General features: G+C 42.8%; 1 protein-coding gene across 1 annotated transcript; it reads left to right on the top strand.

The window, feature by feature from the left end:
• The first annotated feature begins 1,476 nt into the window (after positions 1-1,476).
• On the top strand, positions 1,477-23,340 carry LOC148193916 (uncharacterized). The gene is made up of 3 exons (XM_088097042.1): positions 1,477-1,550; positions 7,382-8,132; positions 23,221-23,340. Exons 1-3 carry the CDS (start codon positions 1,477-1,479, stop codon positions 23,338-23,340), a joined length of 945 nt encoding a protein of 314 aa, XP_087953168.1.
• The last annotated feature ends 236 nt before the right edge of the window (positions 23,341-23,576 follow it).

The raw sequence follows: 23,576 nt of genomic DNA, 5'->3' as shown, positions 1-23,576 counted from the left end.
ATAATTATTATTAGTTAAAAGGTTTTAAAATTAAAGAAAAAAATAAAAATGAATCAAAAGAGTTAGAAAAGGACAAATTGGCAAAAAGGAGGGGACAGTGGAGGAAAACGGCTCTGCTGCGGGAGGCAAAAATTGGTTTTGTGCAGGCAAGGACAAGGCAAGTTTTGGGGAGAGCAGAGGCGCGATTTGGTTTTGGCAGGAGGCACAGCAGAGGGATTGAATTGGCAAAAAGCAATGGAGAAGAGAAAGTGAAATATACACAACAGAAACGAGGAGGCGAGCAGAATCAAGAGAGGCTCTCTGAAAGAAGAAAAATATCTCCTCACTGTATCAAGAATCGACGACCAAGAGAAGCTAGCTTCCTGGGAGGTTTAGGCCGGCACCGAGAGAAGAGAAGGAGATTATCAAAAAAATAAAAGAGAAGAAGGAAACTCCAGCATTCAGGTAAGTCGCCCATCCCCATTCTCCATCCTAGTTTGATCTTAAAGGTAATCAATATGATATGTTAATGTTCACGTACTCGATATTGTATTCTTTCTGCTACATTCACTGCCTAATGTTTCTGCTACCAACGTATCTCTGTTCCCTTCCCATGAGCACATGAATGCGCCTTACATCACGAGGCTTCACTAAATTTCCTTTTCTCCTGAGTTCCTGTCTTTCATAACACTCAACATCCCTTTTCATCTTCTCAAACTTATCCATAAAACGTCATGAGTGTCAAATCCAGAGAAGCATGGTTTCCCTTTTTGCTCAAGGCGCCATCGCCATAGCCTTCGTCTTGCTTCTCTCGGCCGGGGCAGCCATTCGGTTTCTCGCGTATACCCCATCCGTAACCACCTCCAGCATCATCATCTCTAACACTACTACCAACACCCCACAGCCAACCCATCATTTTCATCCCTTACCTTCTTCATTTTCAACACCTCATCTCCATCTTCAACCATAATCCACTCCCAAAGTCCCTTTTCTTCCTCTCACCACTTTCATCTCCAGCACTACTTCCAGCATCATCACTCTCATCTCCCCAACATCTCCGACGCCACCTCCAACAAGCATAACCCAATCAACATACAAGGCAGAACAATTTCTTCATTCACGATTCACACTCATACACACACCAACACATGCCAATGTATATCCTGCACAATGAAGCTATAGAAATCCATTTTCGGTCTCTCCTTTTCAAAGACCTGGAGCAGCACGAGCTCTGATTTTCCGCAGTCTTCAACGTTTCTGTTTCTCAACCAAATCCGTGCAAAATCAAGGTTGAACCAGTGAATAACGGTCAATAAGAAAACCAGGACGAGAGAGGAAGAGTGGGAGCGGCGGCAGGCGGTGCCCAAGGTGGAAAAGCTTCAACCCTAGGCTGGTGCGAGAGAAGCGAGGGAGAAGAGGCCGTGGCGCCGCGGTTGGCAGTAGGGCTGGTGGCCTGAGTTGTCGCCGGCGAGGCCAAGGCGTGTGCCGGTTGAGGCGATGGTGGCCGGCGCTGGTGTAGGCGGCGGCGAGCCCGCGAAGAGAGTAAGAGACCTTGGGTCTCTGGAGAGTGTGTGAGTCGTGGGAGTGAGCTTACGGGAGAGTGTTTGAATCTGAGTGGGTGAGGAATGGAAGGGAAGGTGCCAAACCCCTAGGAGATTCTAGGTTAGAAATCACCCGGGTGGGCCAAGCCCATAAATAACGCACGTTAAGCCTTTTTAGAACGTTCGTCCCCTACCTCCTCAACGAACGTCTGTCCGTCCACTTCTTGGACGGACCATTTGGTGACCCTTTCCCAACGAACGTTCAACTCCAAACCGAACGCTCGTCCAGCGAGCGCTCGTCATTCAACGCCAACAACGAACGCTCGTCCCAGCGAGCGCTCGTCATTCAACTCCAAACCGAACGCTCGTCCCCAACGAGCGCTCATCATTCAACCCTTTCCCAACGAACATTCAACTCCAAACCGAACGCTCGTCCCCAACGAGCGCTCGTCATTCAACGCCAACAACGAACGCTCGTCCCAGCGAGCGCTCGTCGTTCAACTCCAAACCGAACGCTCGTCCCCAACGAGCGCTCGTCATTCAACGCCAACAACGAACGCTCGTCCCAGCGAGCGCTCGTCATTCAACTCCAAACCGAACGCTCGTCCCCAACGAGCGCTCATCATTCAACCCTTTCCCAACGAACGTTCAACTCCAAACCGAACGCTCGTCCAGCGAGCGCTCGTCATTCAACGCCAACAACGAACGCTCGTCCCAGCGAGCGCTCGTCATTCAACTCCAAACCGAACGCTCGTCCAGCGAGCGCTCGTCATTCAACGCCAACAACGAACGCTCGTCCCAGCGAGCGCTCGTCATTCAACTCCAAACCGAACGCTCGTCCCCAACGAGCGCTCATCATTCAACCCTTTCCCTCGTCATTCAACTCCAAACCGAACGCTCGTCCCCAACGAGCGCTCATCATTCAACCCTTTCCCAACGAACGTTCAACTCCAAACCGAACGCTCGTCCCCAACGAAGCTCGTCCCAACGAGCGCTCGTCATTCAGATCCAAACCGAACGCTCGTCCCCAATGCTCGTTCCTCCTTCTCATTCTCAACAAACGTTCGTTAATCCCCGAAACGAACGCTCGTTATTTCACTTCGTTCCCAACGTCCGTTTATGATCCACCCAACGCTCGTTATTTTTATTCGTTTGTTTTTCTTATTTCATTTTTATTCTATTTCATTTATTTTGTTTATCTTATTTCATTTGTTTTATTTATTTCTTTTATTTTTATCTTATTTTTATTTTATTTTCTTCTATCTACTCATTCTACATATTTACTTATCCTAAAATATATGTTTAATAATGCAATATTTACAATTTAAATAAAGGAATTTATCAAAATACGTTTTAAAGGTTTAGGCACATGTGTGATCGCACGCATCGTCCTTGTGCTGAAAACCTTTTCTCTTTCTTAATTAAAATTACAAAAAATACGTTTTAAGGGTTTAGGCACATGTGTGATCGCACGCATCTTCCTTGTGCTGAAAACCTTTTCTCTTTCTTAATTAAAATTACAAAAAATACGTTTTAAAGGTTTAGGCACATGTGTGATCGCACGCATCGTCCTTGTGCTGAAAACCTTTTCTCTTTCTTAATTAAAATTACAAAGAATATGTTTTAAAGGTTTAGGCACATGTGTGATCGCACGCATCGTCCTTGTGCTAAAAACCTTTTCTTTTCCTTAAGTAAAATTAACCAAAAAATATGTTTTAAAGGTTTATGCACATGTGTGATCGCACGCATCGTCCTTGTGCTAACAACCTTTTCTCTTTCTTAAACAAAATACAAAAAAAAAGGTATAAAATCTTCAAAAAACTCGAAAACATCAACAATTTTAAACAACAAATAGTCTTGCTACCCAGAACTACGTGATCCTTGATTCTCCATCAAAAGTGGAGATACGTAGGAGCAAGGCTAGCCCTTGTCAGGTTCACTTTCCCAAAAATCCAAATTTATCCGTAATCATTTTCTCAAACAAATCTTTCAATCATTTTCTCAAACAAATCTCCCAAACATTTTCAAAAAGAACTACGTAACCCTGATTTCTCGTTCTGAATGAGAATACGTAGGAGCAAGGTCAATCCTTGTCGGGCCCAAAAAACAAAAAAATATATTTTGTTTATTTATAATTTTATTTTAGGGGATAATTAAACATTTGGAAAACCACATCATATTCGTGCATTTAGTTAAAGGTACTGCCTTAAGGCAGGCGTTGTAGGGTGTTAGTACCTTCCCTACACGTAACCGACTCCCGAACCTAGACTCTGGTTCTTGTAGACCATGCCTTATCATTTTATGGTTTTTCCGTAGTTTTCCAGAATAAACTATGGTGGCGACTCCAAATCTGCTTTTTCTAAAACACGCGTTTTTTTTTTTTGGATCGTCGTCCCGTCGCGATTCCGGTTGCGACAGATGGCGACTCCGCTGGGGAAGTTAGAGAGTCAAGCCATTTAATTAGATGCTCGATTCTGATGTGGTTTTGCTTTATGTTTTCCTTCCCATTTTCTTTATCTATGTTTGATATTTTGAATAATTGCATGAGTTGCTTTATGTTTGATATATTGAACCCTAGGGTAGAAAACATGTTCATACCTGCCTGGGAAATTTTCTGGTTGTTTTGCAGGTGAGGGTTTGGGTATGCATTGCATTCTCCCTTCACACACACACTTTCAGCATATCATGAGTGGGGCCCTATACCCGGGTCTGAGCGTAGCTTAGAATTAGAGGAGTTGTGTAGCGGTGTCATTCTGGGATGTACTTCCTGTCTGGCTATCGTGAGAACTCCAGCTAGAGTTTGTTCTCTTCACTTGTGTCTCCTCATCTAGTTGATTACTCGACTGTTGTGGAGATGCTATGAAGGGGGCCATAGCTCTAGTGACCATTGACCTCTAGGTTCAGGAGACCATCCTTGTGAGATTGCATATACTTGACCTCGAATCCAAGCCATTGAACCTTTATTAGGGCACAAAGGGAGAAACGTGTATTCTTGTAATCCTCACGCTGTTCGTTCTCTTTCAAAAATTATGTTATTGCATTTTCATACCATGCATGCATTTGATTCATCGTGTTGTTTTATTATCATGCATCATATTCATGCATCATTTAGTAACATGTTGGTTTTAGGGGAAATCACAGGTATACACTTGACTTCACACAAGATGGATGTTGACACCAGATCTGATGCTACACTGCATACCAACTCCGCCATTTTAAGAAAGAAGTCTAGCCTAAGGACACATGTTGGAAATCTGACCGGGTTGATAAATTTAGGCCGAAGACTCAAGACCATACAGAGAGAAGCCTTCGGGAGGAAATATGGGAATTTATTGAGTTTAATGGAGGTGAAAGTACAGTTGCCCGCTATTACAGCTCTAGCTCAGTATTACGATTCTCCCCTGAGATGTTTTACCTTCCAGGACTTCCAGCTGGCGCCAACTGTAGAAGAATTTGAGCATATTATGGGTTTGCCATTAGAGGGTACCAAGCCATATCAGCACTTGGAGCATCATGCCTCTGTTTCTACCCTTGCTGCTATAATGAAATTATAGCCCAATGAATTGGAGAACCGGTTGATAACGAGACATCAAATTCGGGGGCTGACACAAGGTTACCTTGAACAATATTTGCACGACCTGGGCGATAGGGAAGAATGGGAGACCTTCATGGATGTACTAGCCCTCACTGTGTTTGGCATTGTCCTGTTTCCCAAGCTGGAAGACTTTGTAGATTACACTGCTATTGATGTCTTCGTGGCAAAAAAGACGAGATCAGAAAACCCCGTAACAGCAGTCCTCGCAGATGTGTATGGGACTATGAGTTTTTGCCAGGAGAGAAAAGGGAAGAGGATTCTTTGTTGTTTGCCGGCGTTATATGCGTGGATGACGGCACGAGTATTTAAGGGGGTAGTCGATGTTAGAAGTTCACCTGAGAATCTGTCGCATCAAGGAGGTAATGGGTGGGCCCTTTTCTTTGCCGGTTTGAGAGAGGGAAACGTAAAATGGCGCCTTCCTTGGCTTGAGACTAAACCATCTATCCATCATTGTGGCAACTTCCCTAACATACCTCTCATAGGTGCTAGGTATTGCATTAACTACAACCCTATTTTGGTCCAAAGACAGTTCGGATATCCTATGAAGGGAGCGCCTTCACCAGATTATCTCACAGCCTTCTTCATCTACTATGAGGACGGACATTGTACTGAAATGTTGAGGAGAGTCAGAAGTGCCTGGGAAAATGTGGTGCGAGCAGAGAAGGACCTGAGGAGTGGAGTGATGGATAGCAGAGTTAGTTATCATACCTGGATGTTGGAGAGGGTAAGAGAAGTCAAGTTGCCTTTCAAGCCCATCAATGATCAATCGGCGAGTGAAGGAACATCCCAAGCCCCAGAAAGTGAAGAGGTGAAACAGCTGAAGGCTGAGGTGGAGAAATTGAGGGTGGGGAATGCAAGGTTAGAAAATGAATTACAGAAGGCTCGCAATGATTTTGTGGATATGAGGAATGATAACGAAGAAAAGTCACGGGCTTATGAAAACATCGTCAAAAGCCAGAAAGCAGAGAGAGATTATACATTCCGAGTAAAACAGGATCTTGCGGCCGCAAGTAAGGAGTTATCCATGAGGGTGAATGAGAAGAATGTGGCTCTAGAAGAGGGCAGACAGTGGAAACAACTCTATGAAGAAGCCAAGAGGGATAAGAGGGAAGCCCTAAAAAGACTAAGGGAAGCGCAAGTCCAAGTACAAGAATCGGGGCATCAAATGAAGGAAATGGCTACATCATTTGAAGCGGAGTTGAATCAGGAGCGCTGGAAGCTGGCAGAGGCTGAAGGGGAATATCGAGCCATGTTAAAGCAGATGGAGGATTACATCGAGGAGCAGGAGGAGCGATGGAGGACGATGGAATTTGAAGAAAGGCATCAGGTCTTGATAAAGCGAATGAAAGAGCACATCGCAGAGCAAGAAACGGCCGTAAAGCATTGGAAGGAAAGCTTCTCTCAGTTGGCTGCTTTGGCAAATGGGGCAATTGAAGACATCCCCAGAATGGTGTCGGAAGCTGAAGCGAGTACCCACTTCTATAGCCCACCAGTAGAGATAGAGCTTTTTATTAATCACTGTAAACGGTTGATAGACGAGATGAAATCCCTCATCACTCGGGATAGGAATTGATGTATTTTGAGATCTTTATGATTTGTGTCCTGTAAGAAATGTAATGAACTTGTTTCCCTTTAAATGAAAGGTGTGGGATGTTGTTTAGCATCTGCTTGTGTTAATTTCCATCAGTAATGTCATTACAATCTTGTGATTTCCCCCTATTACTAGCATGCATCATCTTTTCTTTTGTTCAGCATGTTTCATTTCCATCTAATTAATTAAAATAATAAAGCAGTACGCGTGAGAAAAAACGACGACCAAATTTCCACGACACCCCTACCGGACCCGGGCAAACTCGAAAGCCATGGCAAGCTGGGAGGAGTCACAAGAGTCTCTCAAAACGGATGTTGGCCAGTTGAAGGACCAGATCGGCCAGATCTTGGCGACGCTTGAATCCATGAAGACTGCTGGAGAGTCTTCATCTACGCATGTTGGGGGGAATGCTCACCCTTATCCTCCAATGTTCAACGCGGCGAGCCACTCTGTTCCTTTCCCACTGTATGGTTTACCTCCGGGTTACGCTCCTCCTGTAGGAGAGTACTCAGAAGCTGAGCACGCTTCATTCTCGTTTCCCGCGACTGTCAATGAACCACCAACCGGCACTCAGGGACCTGTCTTAGTGTCGGCTCCCATGGTGGGCACGGGAATGAATGAGACCAACACCACTGATGGAATTCGGGTGACCCCAGTACCGCCTGTGGTTGCTAGGGAGGATTTTTCAGCCGAAGTTGCACCACACGCCACGGTGGTTGGGGGATTCGGTAGCCTCGTTGGAGCTACGGGTAGGTTGGAAAGTCTGGAGGCGAGGTTGAGAGCTGTTGAAGGAGTTGAGAGCTACGGGTTTGGAGATGCGGCCAGATTAAGTTTGGTTCCGGGCTTGAAAATCCCACCTAAGTTCAAGGCGCCGGAGTTTGAAAAATATAGGGGTAACACTTGCCCTAAAAGCCATGTGACCATGTACTGCAGAAAGATGGCTGCGTATGCTCATGATGAGCAGCTACTCATCCACGTTTTCCAGGAAAGTTTGGCTGGGGTGGCATTGAACTGGTACACCCACCTGGAGCCATACCGAATTCGTTGTTGGGCGGATCTAGCTGATGCCTTCGTAAAACAATATGTATACAATACTCATGTTGCTCCGGACCGTCTGCAGCTGCAGAATATGACCAAAAAGGATAATGAAACCTTCAAAGAGTACGCCCAACGATGGAGAGAGTTGGCTGCTCAAGTTGAGCCGCCGTTGTTTGATAAGGAGATGGTGTCGATGTTCGTAAACACACTCCAGCCGCCATTTTATGAACATATGGTTGGGAATGTATCTGTCAATTTTGCTGACACCATCATCATTGGTGAGAGGATAGAAATTGGATTGAAAAACGGGAAGATAGCCTATGGCCCACCTGCAGCTACAAACTACAAAAAGCCCAGTTTCAGTCAGGGGAAGAAAAAAGAGGGGGAGGTACATGCTGCGTCGGTAATGCCTGTGTGGAGAGGACGAGCTCCCAATCCTAATTATCGACCATACTTAAACCCACCTCCTTATGCTGCTAACACCACGTTTGCTCACCAAGCTAGGCCTCAACAACAACAAGTGTATTATCCACCGCAGCGTATCCCAACCGAAGCTCCAAGACCGGCCGCAAACATGGGCCCAAATCTGAATGTGGGTCACAACAACAACCCAAGGGGAAATCAATTTGTTAGGTTCACCCCGATCCCTATGACCTACACTGAATTGTTACCGAACCTAGTCAAAAAGGGTCTGGTCGCCATTTGCCCGATGAAGCCTGTACAGCCGCCGTACCCTAGGGGTTATGACGCGAATGCCAGGTGTAGTTATCATGCAGGAGGTGTTGGCCACTCGACCGAAGGATGTATGGCTCTCAAACACAAAGTTCAGGCTCTGATAGATTCGGGCTGGTTAAAGTTTCAAGAGGACCAGCCCAACGTCAATACTAACCCATTGTCCGGGCACGGGAGTTCCTCGACGAACGCCGTCGAGGTTGGAAACCATGATCTGATAAGAGATGTGGGCGAAATCCGAAGTTCTAGGAGGTTTATCTTTGAAGCTTTGTTGAAGAAGGACCTAGTGAAGGGCGATTATGATCTGGGTATAGCGTGCGCACTCCATCCGGAGGCCGGGCACTCTATTGAGGAATGTATGGAATTTGAGATTTTTCTACAAGACTTACTTGATAGAAATCTGATGCAAGTGTGCCGCAAGGTCAGAGAGGAAGAAGTATTTGCTCAAATTGGTGGAGAATCTGATGTGACTCTACCCGAACCTTTGGTGATCCATTTTACTAGGACCACCCCTGCACTGGTAACTGAAGGAAATCCGTCTGTGGTCATCCGAGTGCCAACTCCTTTCCCTTATAAGAACGAGAAAGCCGTCCCATGGAGATATGGGGCAACTGCATTAGATGAGGGAGAATATGCAAATCCGACTGTGGAAAACATATCAGGCATTGGTGGGATGACCAGAAGTGGTCGAATCTTTACACCACCAGAATTGGCGAGAGAAAGAACCAATGATAGAGAAGCAACAATGGCTGCAAAAGCAAAGGAGTTCTTGAGGGGGAAGAACGTGGAGGCCGAGGAGGCCCCCGACAAAGAGGAGAAGAGGGAAATATCTGAAGAAGAAGTTAGTGAATTCCTAAAGTTCATACAACAGAGTGAGTACAAAGTGGTGGAACAGTTGAACCGCATGCCTGCCCGGATCTCCTTGCTAGAATTACTCATGCACTCTGCTTCCCACCGAAAGTTGTTGATGAAGATACTTAGCGAGGCTCATGTGGAGCAAGATATTTCTCTGAACAAGTTCGAGGGCATTGTTGGCAACATCGTTGCTAATAATTACCTCACCTTCACTGATGAAGAGATACCTGTTGAGGGGAGAGGTCATAACAAAGCCCTTCATGTCTCTGTGAAATGCCTGGATCACGTTATAGCGCGTGTCTTGGTGGACAATGGCTCCTCTCTGAACGTCATGCCAAAATCGACATTGGAGAAGCTCCCCTGTGATGGAATGCATATGAAGCCGAGCTCTATGATTGTGAGGGCATTTGACGGCAGTAAAAGGGTAGTGATGGGAGAAATTGAATTGCCCGTTCAAGTCGGTCCTTGTGTCTTTCAAGTGACCTTTCAAGTTATGGATATCCTCCCGGCTTATAGCTGTTTGTTGGGTCGCCCGTGGATCCATTCTGCAGGAGTTGTGCCTTCCACACTACACCAAAAGCTGAAATATGTTATGGGAGATAAGCTGGTGATAGTATCAGGAGAGGAGGACCTCCTTGTGAGCGGACCATCATCCTCCCGTTATATTGAAGTAGCCGAGGAAGCTCTCGAGGCAACTTTCCAATCTCTGGAGATCGTGGGAAACACCTACGTGGAGCCATTCGCGGTCAGCCCACATCTGTCGCGTGCTTCTATCATGATGGCCAAAGTCATGTTAAAAGAAGGTATATGCATGGGAAAGGTTTGGGTAGGTATGGACAGGGGCGAGCATTCCCTCTGGAGGTCGTCGAGAACAAGAATAGGTATGGCCTGGGATACAAGCCCACCAAGGAGGATAGGAGAAGGCTGATAGAAGAAAGGAGGGAGCGCAGTCTGGCTCGGATGGAAAGACGGGAGCCCAAAGTGGGAAGAATTCGTATCTGTGACCTCAAGGAGAGCTTTCGCAGTGCTGGTTGGGTTAACACTGGCCACATAGCAGCTGTGGGAGATGAAGATGGATCGGAAGGTTCCAGTTTCGTGTGGGCCTGCTCCCCGGATGCACGACTCGACAACTGGGAGATGCTGGATTTGCCCGTGATGCTTAATTTGAATAAGATGTAATAACTTTAATTAATCCTATAGCTTTACCCGGGGCTTTAGGATTCATGACTTACGGGTTGACGCTTTTAGTTTGTTATGCTCAGCGCGATAATCAAAGTGTGTTTGTTTGTGTTTTATCATCATTTTGCATTCCTCGTCGTTTTCGTTTATTTATTTCCTTTTCATAAACTCAAATAATGCAGATATGACAATGAATGTTTTGAAAGTAATTATGTTGATATTCCTGATTTTGGGCGCCCGTCAATAATACGGAAGATGATTGTGATGATGACCCGGAACCCCCTCCTGAACTGTTGAGACTAGTGGAACAAGAGTGTAAGGAGATGAAACCTCACCAGGAAGATGTTGAAGTACTCAATTTAGGGAATGGGGATGAGGTAAAGGAGGTGAAGATCGGTACAGCCATGAAAGCAGAAGTGAAAGAAAAATTGCGTGACTTATTGAGGGAGTTCAGGGATGTGTTTGCTTGGTCTTACAATGACATGCCAGGCCTCGATACAGATATTGTACAACACAAGCTCCCACTCAAGCCGGAATGCCCACCGGTAAAGCAAAAGCTAAGAAGGATGAAACCGGAAATGTCCTTGAAGATCAAGGAGGAGGTACAGAAGCAATTCGATGCAGGGTTTCTAGCTGTGGCGAGATACCCAGAATGGGTAGCAAACATTGTACCGGTGCCTAAGAAGGATGGTAAAGTTCGGATGTGTGTCGATTATCGAGATTTGAATCGCGCAAGCCCAAAGGACAATTTCCCATTACCACACATCGACACCCTGGTTGATAATACAGCCAAGTATTCACTGTTTTCGTTCATGGATGGTTTTTCGGGGTATAACCAGATCAAGATGGCGCCAGAAGATATGGAAAAGACTACTTTTATTACATTGTGGGGCACATTTTGTTATAAAGTGATGTCTTTTGGACTCAAGAATGCTGGGGCAACATATCAAAGGGCGATGGTGGCACTTTTCCATGATATGATGCACAAGGAGATTGAAGTTTATGTGGACGACATGATCGCGAAGTCCGAATCAGAAGAAGAACACGTCCTCAACTTGAGAAAGTTATTCGAGAGATTGAGGAAGTATAAGCTTAGGCTGAATCCCGCCAAATGTACATTTGGAGTGAAATCCGGGAAATTGTTGGGCTTTATTGTCAGCCAGAGGGGGATAGAGGTGGATCCAGACAAAGTGCGAGCGATAATGGAAATGCCTGCGCCTAAAACGGAAAAAGAAGTTCGAGGGTTTTTGGGTAGATTGAATTACATTGCTAGATTCATCTCCCACTTAACTGCTACTTGTGAACCACTGTTCAAGTTGTTACGAAAGAATCAGGCTGTGGTGTGGAATGAGGATTGTCAGGCCGCTTTTGAGAGAGTCAAACAATACTTACAAAACCCTCCTGTATTACGTCCACCAGAACCAGGAAGGCCACTCATTTTGTATTTGACTGTATTGGACAAGTCAATGGGTTGTGTGTTGGGTCAGCATGATGAGGATGGCAAAAGAGAGCACGCTATATATTACTTGAGCAAGAAGTTCACAGACTGCGAACAACGATATTCATCGTTAGAGCGGACTTGCTGCGCATTGGCGTGGGCCGCTCATCGTTTAAGGCAATACATGTTGAGTCATTCCACATGGTTGATATCCAAGATGGATCCTATCAAGTATATTTTTGAAAAGCCTGCTCTTACTGGAAGGATAGCTCGATGGCAGATGCTATTGTCAGAGTACGACATCGTATATGTCACTCAAAAATCTGTCAAGGGTAGCGCACTAGCAGAATACCTGGCTCATCAACCCCTTTGTGATTATCAACCAATGCAACCTGAATTTCCTGATGAGGATATCATGGCTCTATTCGAAGAGAACAAAGAAGACCGAAACGAAAAAGCGTGGACGGTGTTATTCGACGGAGCCTCGAATGTGATGGGACATGGAATAGGGGCAGTGCTTATCTCCCCAGAGCGTCAGTATATACCAATGACGGCAAGGTTGTGTTTTAGCTGCACAAATAACATCGCTGAATATGAAGCCTGTGCCATGGGTATTCGAGCAGCAATTGAGTCTAAGGCAAAAATTCTGGATGTGTATGGAGATTCGGCTTTGGTCATCCATCAACTGAAAGGAGAATGGGAAACTAGGGATACAAAATTAATTCCCTACCAAGCTTACATCAGGGGATTAATGGAGTATTTCGATTCCATCACATTTAACCATATACCTCGAGAAGATAATCAATTAGCAGACTCACTGGCCACCTTGTCGTCAATGTTTGAGGTTGATCAAGATGCAGAATTACCAAAAATCAAAATGAAAAGCCATGCAGAGCCAGCATATTGCCACTTCATCGAGGAGGAGTTAGACGGTAAGCCTTGGTACTTTGATATCAAGCGTTATCTTAAAACCCGAGAATACCCTGAGGATGCGTCTGAAAACGATAAAAGAGCACTAAGAAGGTTGGCCGGCAGTTTCATCTTAAGTGGGGATGTTTTATACAAGAGAAACCATGACATGGTTCTCCTCAGATGTGTGGATGCAAAGGAAGCCGAGTTGATATTGAAAGAAGTGCACGAAGGTACATTTGGTACACACATGAATGGACATTCGATGGCTAGGAAGATCTTAAGAGCTGGTTACTTCTGGTTGACCATGGAAAACGATTGTTGCATACACGTGAGAAAGTGTGAGAAATGTCAGATATATGCAGATAATATCAATGTGCCACCCACTACTCTGAACGTGTTGTCTGCACCATGGCCATTTTCGATGTGGGGAATAGATGTCATCGGAGCTATAGAACCAAAAGCGTCAAATGGACATCGCTTCATACTAGTCGCAATCGACTATTTCACCAAGTGGGTTGAGGCTGCTTCGTATGCCAACGTGACTAGAAAGGTTGTGGTTAGATTCATAAGGAAGGAGTTGATCTGTAGGTATGGGCTACCTAACAAGATCATCACTGATAACGCTACCAACCTGAACAATCAGATGATGGCGGAGTTATGTGAGGAATTCAAAATTCACCACCATAATTCCTCTCCTTATCGTCCAAAGATGAATGGGGCAGTAGAGGCTGCTAACAAGAACATCAAGAAGATTGTGCAGAAGATGGTGGTCACCTACAAGGACTGGCACGAAATGCTTCCTTTCGCTTTGCACGGATACCGCACATCAGTACGAACATCAACTGGGGCCACGCCGTTCTCGCTAGTGTATGGGATGGAAGCGGTACTTCCATTTGAGGTCGAAATTCCCTCCTTACGCGTGTTAATGGAAACTAAGTTAGAGGAAGCTGAGTGGGTTCAAACCCGATTCGACCAACTCAACCTTATCGAAGAGAAAAGGTTAACAGCAGTGTGTCATGGACAGCTGTATCAAAGGAGAATGAAAAAGGCGTTTGACAAAAGGGTGCACCCAAGAGAGTTTCATGAGGCGAACTGGTGTTGAAGAGGATTTTGCCCATCCAAAAAGATCATCGAGGCAAGTGGACCCCAAACTATGAAGGGCCGTTTGTGGTGAAGAAAGCATTCTCTGGTGGGGCACTAATTCTCACAAGGATGGATGGGGAGGAATTACCGTTACCGGTTAATTCTGATGCGGTCAAAAAGTTCTATGTATGATGATTCCGTGATAGGGTTGCCGTTAGCGAATATTAACATTGCCTTTTAAATTGTTGTAATCTGTGTTATTTCATTCAATAAATACCGCATATTAATTTTTGTTCATACTTTCTGAAATTATTGCATGTCGCGCTGAGCTGTTTAGGTAAATAAAGAGGAATGAAAACGAAAATAATTGAACGAATGTCAATAAAGCATCACGGGTATTCAGTCGGCTTAGCTCGGTCCTGGTGGGTGTCGTAAAAAAGTAAAAAAAAAATAATAAAAAAAAAAAATAAAAAAAAAAAATATAAGTAAAAAAAAAAAAAAGAAAGCAAAAGAAAGGACACATGTTGAATTCGTTGTCAATGAGGTTGTCAAGGGCGTAGTGTTTTCGAAAAGCAAAAGCAAAATAAATTCTGAAAATACCAAAGTTGGGTCTTCTCCTGATGCAAGGTTTCGGGGGTAACCATCGTTCTTTTCCAGCTAGAGCATCTGCATTCATACTACTTGAACCCTCAACCTTTTCATTGCCCATTAAAACAAAGGGTTGTCATGAATACAATACTGGGGCAGTGTCCATCATGGTACACATCCCCAACGATCTGTTGATTGGGAGATAAAAAAAAAAATAAAAAAAAATATATAAATAATAAAAAAAAAAAAGAAAGAAAAAAAAAAACAATGAAGTCGATGTGTCAACCACTACCGAGTTTTATTCCAGGGCTAAGGTCGCGAGAAAGTAAGGTAAGCAAAGATTCAGAGTGACGTGTGGCCATTTTTTCTTTATCCAAACGTTAAAAAAGGTTTATCCAATTGCACCCCTTTTGAGCCATAAATTATATTTGTTTTCATCACCCCCGACAAGAATCATTAGCACATCGATGTCAACCTAAAAGGTACATCAAGGGCATCCGAAATCAAGGAGGGGATTTCTGAAAAAAAAAAAAAAAAAAAAAAAAAATAATATATACAAAGTCTCAAAGAAGTACACAACAGAGACAACGAAGCAAGCGACCCAAAAGGGGAAGAAAAGAAAGAAAAAAAAAACAGCAATGAAAATAAAAGGATGCCCGAAGTTTCAAATCTTTAGGAATAGTTGACTCGACACCTTGCAAATGATTCTTGTTGAAACAATTTAACCGCCAAACACTTATTTGAGCCTTCATTATCCATTTCTTTCAAAACCCTTTTACCTTTAGCCACGGTACAAGCCAATAAAAGTCCACGCTGACTGAAGACTGTTTGTCCTAATCTTTCTCACGAATTTAACCCTGAAACGAAATGATGTGGTGAATGACACAATCACTCAAAAGAAAAAAAAGAAGGAAAGAAAATAAAAACATCGAAAAAGAAAAGAGAGCAAAGACAAAAAATGTGAAGTCTCCCCGTCAATCAAGAATCGCCAAATTGGGGCAATCCTTCCTACCCAAACCTTTCCCCCTCTCCAAATCAAGTTTACTATACGTAACAAAGTTGGGGCAGCCCTTGCGGGCCATGCATGTGTAGGTACTAACAACACCTCCCAATGTAAGAAAAATTCAAATGCTAACCTTACCCACAGGTAGTCATTCAACCATCTGCCTTTCGTACTCATCTCCCGCACCTTTTCAGGTTCAAGCTAGTGCTAGAGGGAATTTGAACCCCTAGTTACGTTCTTTTCCTTGCATCAAAGAACCCACTGCTTCTTGACATTATTTTGATTGAATGCATTTCGAACGAACATCGCGTTTGACGTCAACATTGACAACGGATTCCAAGCATAGAATTTTCATAAAAAAAAAAAAAAAAAAAAAAAAAAAAAAAAAAAAACAAAAACAAAAAGGTGCAAGAAAGAGAAAGCGAGAGCAAAAGAAGGGAACGAAACCACTGGCTCATATGCATTCATGCGCCATCATAACATAACATCATTTCATAGAAAGCAAAGAAAATTGTTCAAAAATCCGTAAAGGGAAAATGAGGTGGTGAAAAAGGTTAGCAGACCTTTATATCCAAATCTCTCTAATGTTTTGCTCAGTATTTACCAATGTTTCTTCAAAAAAAATCTGAATCCAAGAGTTTCTTCTGCGATAGTTCACCTCAAGGCACTCGTCGAGCCTATTGATCCTCATTCCATTCATACATAGGGTTTGTACACCCTCCACGAGGTTAGTACACCTCATATCATTCATCCATAGGGTTTGTACACCCTCCGCGAGGTTAGTACACCTCATATCATTCATCCACAGGGTTTGTACACCCTCCACGAGGTTAGTACACCTCATATCATTCGTTCAGGGTTTGTACACCCTCCACGAGGTTAGTACACCTCATATCATTCATCCACAGGGTTTGTACACCCTCCACGAGGTTAGTACACCTCATATCATTCATCCATAGGGTTTGTACACCCTCCACGAGGTTAGTACACCTCATATCATTCGTTCAGGGTTTGTACACCCTCCACGAGGTTAGTACACCTCACATCATTCATCCACAGGGTTTGTACACCCTCCACGAGGTTAGTACACCTCATAGCATTCATCCATAGGGTTTGTACACCCTCCACGAGGTTAGTACACCTCATAGCATTCATCCATAGGGTTTGTACACCCTCCACGAGGTTAGTACACCTCACATCATTCATCCACAGGGTTTGTACACCCTCCAAGAGGTTAGTACACCTCACACACAGTCATCCATAGGGTTTGTACACTCTCCAAGAGGTTAGTACACCTCACATCATTCATCCACAGGGTTTGTACACCCTCCAGGAGGTTAGTACACCTCACATCATTTGTTCAGGGTTTGTACACCCTCCACGAGGTTAGTACACCTCACATCATTCATTCAGGGTTTGTATACCCTCTACGAGGTTTGTACACCTCGTTCCCCTCGGGCACGGTTTTGGTTCAGCGTTTCAAGCCCAGTCTTGTCTGGTGCTGCTAGTTTTTCTGTGATTTTGGGCTCCTCTGCTCGGCAATGATCGTTTATGTTGCAATCTCACATTCTTCATCGATTTGTTTAACTTATGTTTCGTATTCATTTTGCTTCCTTAGAAATCCAGACGAAATTAGTATTTCTATCTTTACTTATCTTTTACTAAATAATATGAAGACATTACATTGTCATATTATCTAGTAAAATCTAAGTAAAGAGGGGCAGCTGTCAATACCCAATTTCGTCCGGATTATTTTTATAGTTTTATTGCATTTTGGTTGTCACATATTTAACCTTTTTATTATTCATTTACCTATTTCTTTTTTAGTTCTATTTATTTTATCTTATTGTTTTATTACCCTTTTTCTTTATTGCTTATTTTGTTTTTATTCTATCTCTTTCATTTATTTTACTTTTTTTTTTTTTTTTTTTTTTTTTTTTTTTCCTTTTATTTATTTATTTATTATTTATTTTTATTTTCTTTTAATTCTTCGTTTTCATTTTAATTCTTATTTTTCTTAAATTTTTATCTTTTCATAATTATTATTAGTTAAAAGGTTTTAAAATTAAAGAAAAAAATAAAAATGAATCAAAAGAGTTAGAAAAGGACAAATTGGCAAAAAGGAGGGGACAGTGGAGGAAAACGGCTCTGCTGCGGGAGGCAAAAATTGGTTTTGTGCAGGCAAGGACAAGGCAAGTTTTGGGGAGAGCAGAGGCGCGATTTGGTTTTGGCAGGAGGCACATCAGAGGGATTGAATTGGCAAAAAGCAATGGAGAAGAGAAAGTGAAATATACACAACAGAAACGAGGAGGCGAGCAGAATCAAGAGAGGCTCTCTGAAAGAAGAAAAATATCTCCTCACTGTATCAAGAATCGACGACCAAGAGAAGCTAGCTTCCTGGGAGGTTTAGGCCGGCACCGAGAGAAGAGAAGGAGATTATCAAAAAAATAAAAGAGAAGAAGGAAACTCCAGCATTCAGGTAAGTCGCCCATCCCCATTCTCCATCCTAGTTTGATCTTAAAGGTAATCAATATGATATGTTAATGTTCACGTACTCGATATTGTATTCTTTCTGCTACATTCACTGCCTAATGTTTCTGCTACCAACGTATCTCTGTTCCCTTCCCATGAGCACATGAATGCGCCTTACATCACGAGGCTTCACTAAATTTCCTTTTCTCCTGAGTTCCTGTCTTTCATAACACTCAACATCCCTTTTCATCTTCTCAAACTTATCCATAAAACGTCATGAGTGTCAAATCCAGAGAAGCATGGTTTCCCTTTTTGCTCAAGGCGCCATCGCCATAGCCTTCGTCTTGCTTCTCTCGGCCGGGGCAGCCATTCGGTTTCTCGCGTATACCCCATCCGTAACCACCTCCAGCATCATCATCTCTAACACTACTACCAACACCCCACAGCCAACCCATCATTTTCATCCCTTACCTTCTTCATTTTCAACACCTCATCTCCATCTTCAACCATAATCCACTCCCAAAGTCCCTTTTCTTCCTCTCACCACTTTCATCTCCAGCACTACTTCCAGCATCATCACTCTCATCTCCCCAACATCTCCGACGCCACCTCCAACAAGCATAACCCAATCAACATACAAGGCAGAACAATTTCTTCATTCACGATTCACACTCATACACACACCAACACATGCCAATGTATATCCTGCACAATGAAGCTATAGAAATCCATTTTCGGTCTCTCCTTTTCAAAGACCTGGAGCAGCACGAGCTCTGATTTTCCGCAGTCTTCAACGTTTCTGTTTCTCAACCAAATCCGTGCAAAATCAAGGTTGAACCAGTGAATAACGGTCAATAAGAAAACCAGGACGAGAGAGGAAGAGTGGGAGCGGCGGCAGGCGGTGCCCAAGGTGGAAAAGCTTCAACCCTAGGCTGGTGCGAGAGAAGCGAGGGAGAAGAGGCCGTGGCGCCGCGGTTGGCAGTAGGGCTGGTGGCCTGAGTTGTCGCCGGCGAGGCCAAGGCGTGTGCCGGTTGAGGCGATGGTGGCCGGCGCTGGTGTAGGCGGCGGCGAGCCCGCGAAGAGAGTAAGAGACCTTGGGTCTCTGGAGAGTGTGTGAGTCGTGGGAGTGAGCTTACGGGAGAGTGTTTGAATCTGAGTGGGTGAGGAATGGAAGGGAAGGTGCCAAACCCCTAGGAGATTCTAGGTTAGAAATCACCCGGGTGGGCCAAGCCCATAAATAACGCACGTTAAGCCTTTTTAGAACGTTCGTCCCCTACCTCCTCAACGAACGTCTGTCCGTCCACTTCTTGGACGGACCATTTGGTGACCCTTTCCCAACGAACGTTCAACTCCAAACCGAACGCTCGTCCAGCGAGCGCTCGTCATTCAACGCCAACAACGAACGCTCGTCCCAGCGAGCGCTCGTCATTCAACTCCAAACCGAACGCTCGTCCCCAACGAGCGCTCATCATTCAACCCTTTCCCAACGAACATTCAACTCCAAACCGAACGCTCGTCCCCAACGAGCGCTCGTCATTCAACGCCAACAACGAACGCTCGTCCCAGCGAGCGCTCGTCGTTCAACTCCAAACCGAACGCTCGTCCCCAACGAGCGCTCGTCATTCAACGCCAACAACGAACGCTCGTCCCAGCGAGCGCTCGTCATTCAACTCCAAACCGAACGCTCGTCCCCAACGAGCGCTCATCATTCAACCCTTTCCCAACGAACGTTCAACTCCAAACCGAACGCTCGTCCAGCGAGCGCTCGTCATTCAACGCCAACAACGAACGCTCGTCCCAGCGAGCGCTCGTCATTCAACTCCAAACCGAACGCTCGTCCAGCGAGCGCTCGTCATTCAACGCCAACAACGAACGCTCGTCCCAGCGAGCGCTCGTCATTCAACTCCAAACCGAACGCTCGTCCCCAACGAGCGCTCATCATTCAACCCTTTCCCTCGTCATTCAACTCCAAACCGAACGCTCGTCCCCAACGAGCGCTCATCATTCAACCCTTTCCCAACGAACGTTCAACTCCAAACCGAACGCTCGTCCCCAACGAAGCTCGTCCCAACGAGCGCTCGTCATTCAGATCCAAACCGAACGCTCGTCCCCAATGCTCGTTCCTCCTTCTCATTCTCAACAAACGTTCGTTAATCCCCGAAACGAACGCTCGTTATTTCACTTCGTTCCCAACGTCCGTTTATGATCCACCCAACGCTCGTTATTTTTATTCGTTTGTTTTTCTTATTTCATTTTTATTCTATTTCATTTATTTTGTTTATCTTATTTCATTTGTTTTATTTATTTCTTTTATTTTTATCTTATTTTTATTTTATTTTCTTCTATCTACTCATTCTACATATTTACTTATCCTAAAATATATGTTTAATAATGCAATATTTACAATTTAAATAAAGGAATTTATCAAAATACGTTTTAAAGGTTTAGGCACATGTGTGATCGCACGCATCGTCCTTGTGCTGAAAACCTTTTCTCTTTCTTAATTAAAATTACAAAAAATACGTTTTAAGGGTTTAGGCACATGTGTGATCGCACGCATCTTCCTTGTGCTGAAAACCTTTTCTCTTTCTTAATTAAAATTACAAAAAATACGTTTTAAAGGTTTAGGCACATGTGTGATCGCACGCATCGTCCTTGTGCTGAAAACCTTTTCTCTTTCTTAATTAAAATTACAAAGAATATGTTTTAAAGGTTTAGGCACATGTGTGATCGCACGCATCGTCCTTGTGCTAAAAACCTTTTCTTTTCCTTAAGTAAAATTAACCAAAAAATATGTTTTAAAGGTTTATGCACATGTGTGATCGCACGCATCGTCCTTGTGCTAACAACCTTTTCTCTTTCTTAAACAAAATACAAAAAAAAAGGTATAAAATCTTCAAAAAACTCGAAAACATCAACAATTTTAAACAACAAATAGTCTTGCTACCCAGAACTACGTGATCCTTGATTCTCCATCAAAAGTGGAGATACGTAGGAGCAAGGCTAGCCCTTGTCAGGTTCACTTTCCCAAAAATCCAAATTTATCCGTAATCATTTTCTCAAACAAATCTTTCAATCATTTTCTCAAACAAATCTCCCAAACATTTTCAAAAAGAACTACGTAACCCTGATTTCTCGTTCTGAATGAGAATACGTAGGAGCAAGGTCAATCCTTGTCGGGCCCAAAAAACAAAAAAATATATTTTGTTTATTTATAATTTTATTTTAGGGGATAATTAAACATTTGGAAAACCACATCATATTCGTGCATTTAGTTAAAGATACTGCCTTAAGGCAGGCGTTGTAGGGTGTTAGTACCTTCCCTACACGTAACCGACTCCCGAACCTAGACTCTGGTTCTTGTAGACCATGCCTTATCATTTTATGGTTTTTCCGTAGTTTTCCAGAATAAACTATGGTGGCGACTCCAAATCTGCTTTTTCTAAAACACGCGTTTTTTTTTGGATCGTCGTCCCGTCGCGATTCCGGTTGCGACACATATTTTTTGGAGTGAAAATCTCTTGCATAGGAAAAAGTGTCAAAGAGAACTCTTAGCATTTTCTGTTCAGTCTAGGGAACAGATCCAAAGAGAACTCATAGAGTTCGCCACTCGGTACAGAGAGCAATGAAGACTTAAAGCATCAAAGATAGACTCCCTAAATACAAAGTGAGCGACCTCTTTTAAAGCTCATAATAATTCCTACGCACCTCTTTCGAATAAAAGAGCTTGCTTGGGCTTGGGGGGCTTATGTACTATATGAAATATACCGATCGGAGTTAATGGTCATTCATGGGCAATTATCATATATTAATAGGTCAGATTACCTTACGCCTTACAAATATACGGTATTAATTATTGATTATTGGATTTGATTCCCTAAAAATAATATACTGATAACTAATCAATGGACTTGACTGCCACAAACTCTATAAATAATACAACTCATGTTAAGTACAATCATCTTTTACTATCCCAATAAAATATAGACCTCTTTATGAAACATATCTGACTTGAGCGTCGAAGTGTCTTCTGCAGGTCAACAATCCATTGGAATGGATCGCGTTCTCGGAGAGGATTGAAGATCAAAAGAGAGCAGAACAAAGAAGAACGACCTACCATCGGACCAATTCAACTGAAACAATAATTAAAAAGCATTTCAAAGTTGTAATTAAAAAGCATTTCAAATATCATACTAAAATTGTCAAAATTGATAGAAACTAAATAATTCTAGTTATTTAGAAACAAAAGTTTTACGCGGTTACAAGTTGATTTTCTTGAACTTTATCTAGGTCTTGATAAAAAAATGGGTAGTATGTCATATTAATAAGAAAGTTCATGGATACATGCTTTGTTGGAATGAATATGAATCAGAAACATCCATCATTTTAGATTTGATTAGGAATGGTGGTAAAAATGAAGTTTTATTGAAAGATAAATGTTACATGTTTACTTTTTTCTATTATATTCAAAATTGTGTTTCTTTTCGAACTCTGGTTAAGTTTATAGAAAATTTTGACTATACTTTCTTGTCAGAATGTAATGTTCAAAAGGTAGTCATATAAGTAATAAAGTAAACTAATCAAAAGTATAATATTTGTAAGTGGTTCAATTCTCATAAAAGATTATGTATGTTTTTTCTTTCTTGTCTTTGGGTGGCTAGTTAAGGGACAATGATGTTGTAGGGATTAAAAGTTTGGATAGCGTATCTCAAGTTTTGTGGATTTCTAAAGATGTCCAAAGAAACTTTAGCTCATAAACATTTGTCTCCAGAGTTAATATTTGCATGTAATCAATGAATTGTTTAGATTTATGATATGATATATATATATATATATATATAAAACACATTCACTTCTATAAAAAAAACTATTCCTTGTCTCTTTTTAATTTTCTTTATTCTCTCCCTTCGTTACTACTCATTTCTATCAATTATATTACATATCATAAAAGTTTAATTTTGCATAACACTTTCCATTATAAAATGTGTTTGTTATCTATTATTAAGAAAATACCGCACGAAACATTGATGTAACAATAATAAAAATATCCTGAAATATCCTGGCGATCCTCTAGAGTGAGTTGACCTTGAAAGCTCTGCTCAACCAAGGAGTCATGTAACATAAAAAAACACCATTATTTTTTCAAAAGTTCAATGTAGTATGTATAATGACTTATATTGTTTTAGGAATAGTGATAACTTACAATTCTTTCAGATATTTGTCGTGCAGTCTCATAAGAGTAGTCCCCTGATGATCTTAAACAAGCCAACTTCCACTTCTCATGCCGAGAAGGTGAAGAAGGAGGCTGGGAGCTACCTTTTGCCTTTTGCTTGAGGATTTTCTCCTCAAGCTTCCTATACTCACCACGAGATAATAGGTGGGGGTTCTTATTTTGAGCACTTATTCCTTGTGTTTTGCTTCTTGTTGTCTGTCACATATATTGAATTAATTAGTTCATATGATACATATTTGTTAATGAGGAATTGAACAATATCAACTATACTAACCTGCCATTTCTCTAATGTCCGACTCTGTACAAAGAGGTGACAAGTCTCCTCATCAATGGCCTT

This window comes from Vigna umbellata, chromosome 8 (genome assembly GCF_029865625.1).
Source record: "Vigna umbellata cultivar VRB3 chromosome 8, Vumbellata_1.0, whole genome shotgun sequence".
Lineage (NCBI taxonomy): Eukaryota > Viridiplantae > Streptophyta > Magnoliopsida > Fabales > Fabaceae > Vigna > Vigna umbellata.
The sequence above is the reverse complement of the archived record's forward strand: the minus strand, read 5'-3'. Positions and strand labels throughout refer to the sequence as shown.

Excerpts from the sequence above, each read along its gene's own strand:
- LOC148193916 (XM_088097042.1), top strand. The coding sequence starts at position 1,477 with ATGGTGGCCGGCGCTGGTGTAGGCGGCGGCGAGCCCGCGAAGAGAGTA. Across the intron at positions 1,551-7,381 it reads CTTGGGTCTCTGGAGAGTGT|GGAGGATTTTTCAGCCGAAG; the intron begins GTGAGTCGTGGG and ends TGTGGTTGCTAG. Across the intron at positions 8,133-23,220 it reads GGAAGAAAAAAGAGGGGGAG|ATATTTGTCGTGCAGTCTCA; the intron begins GTACATGCTGCG and ends CAATTCTTTCAG.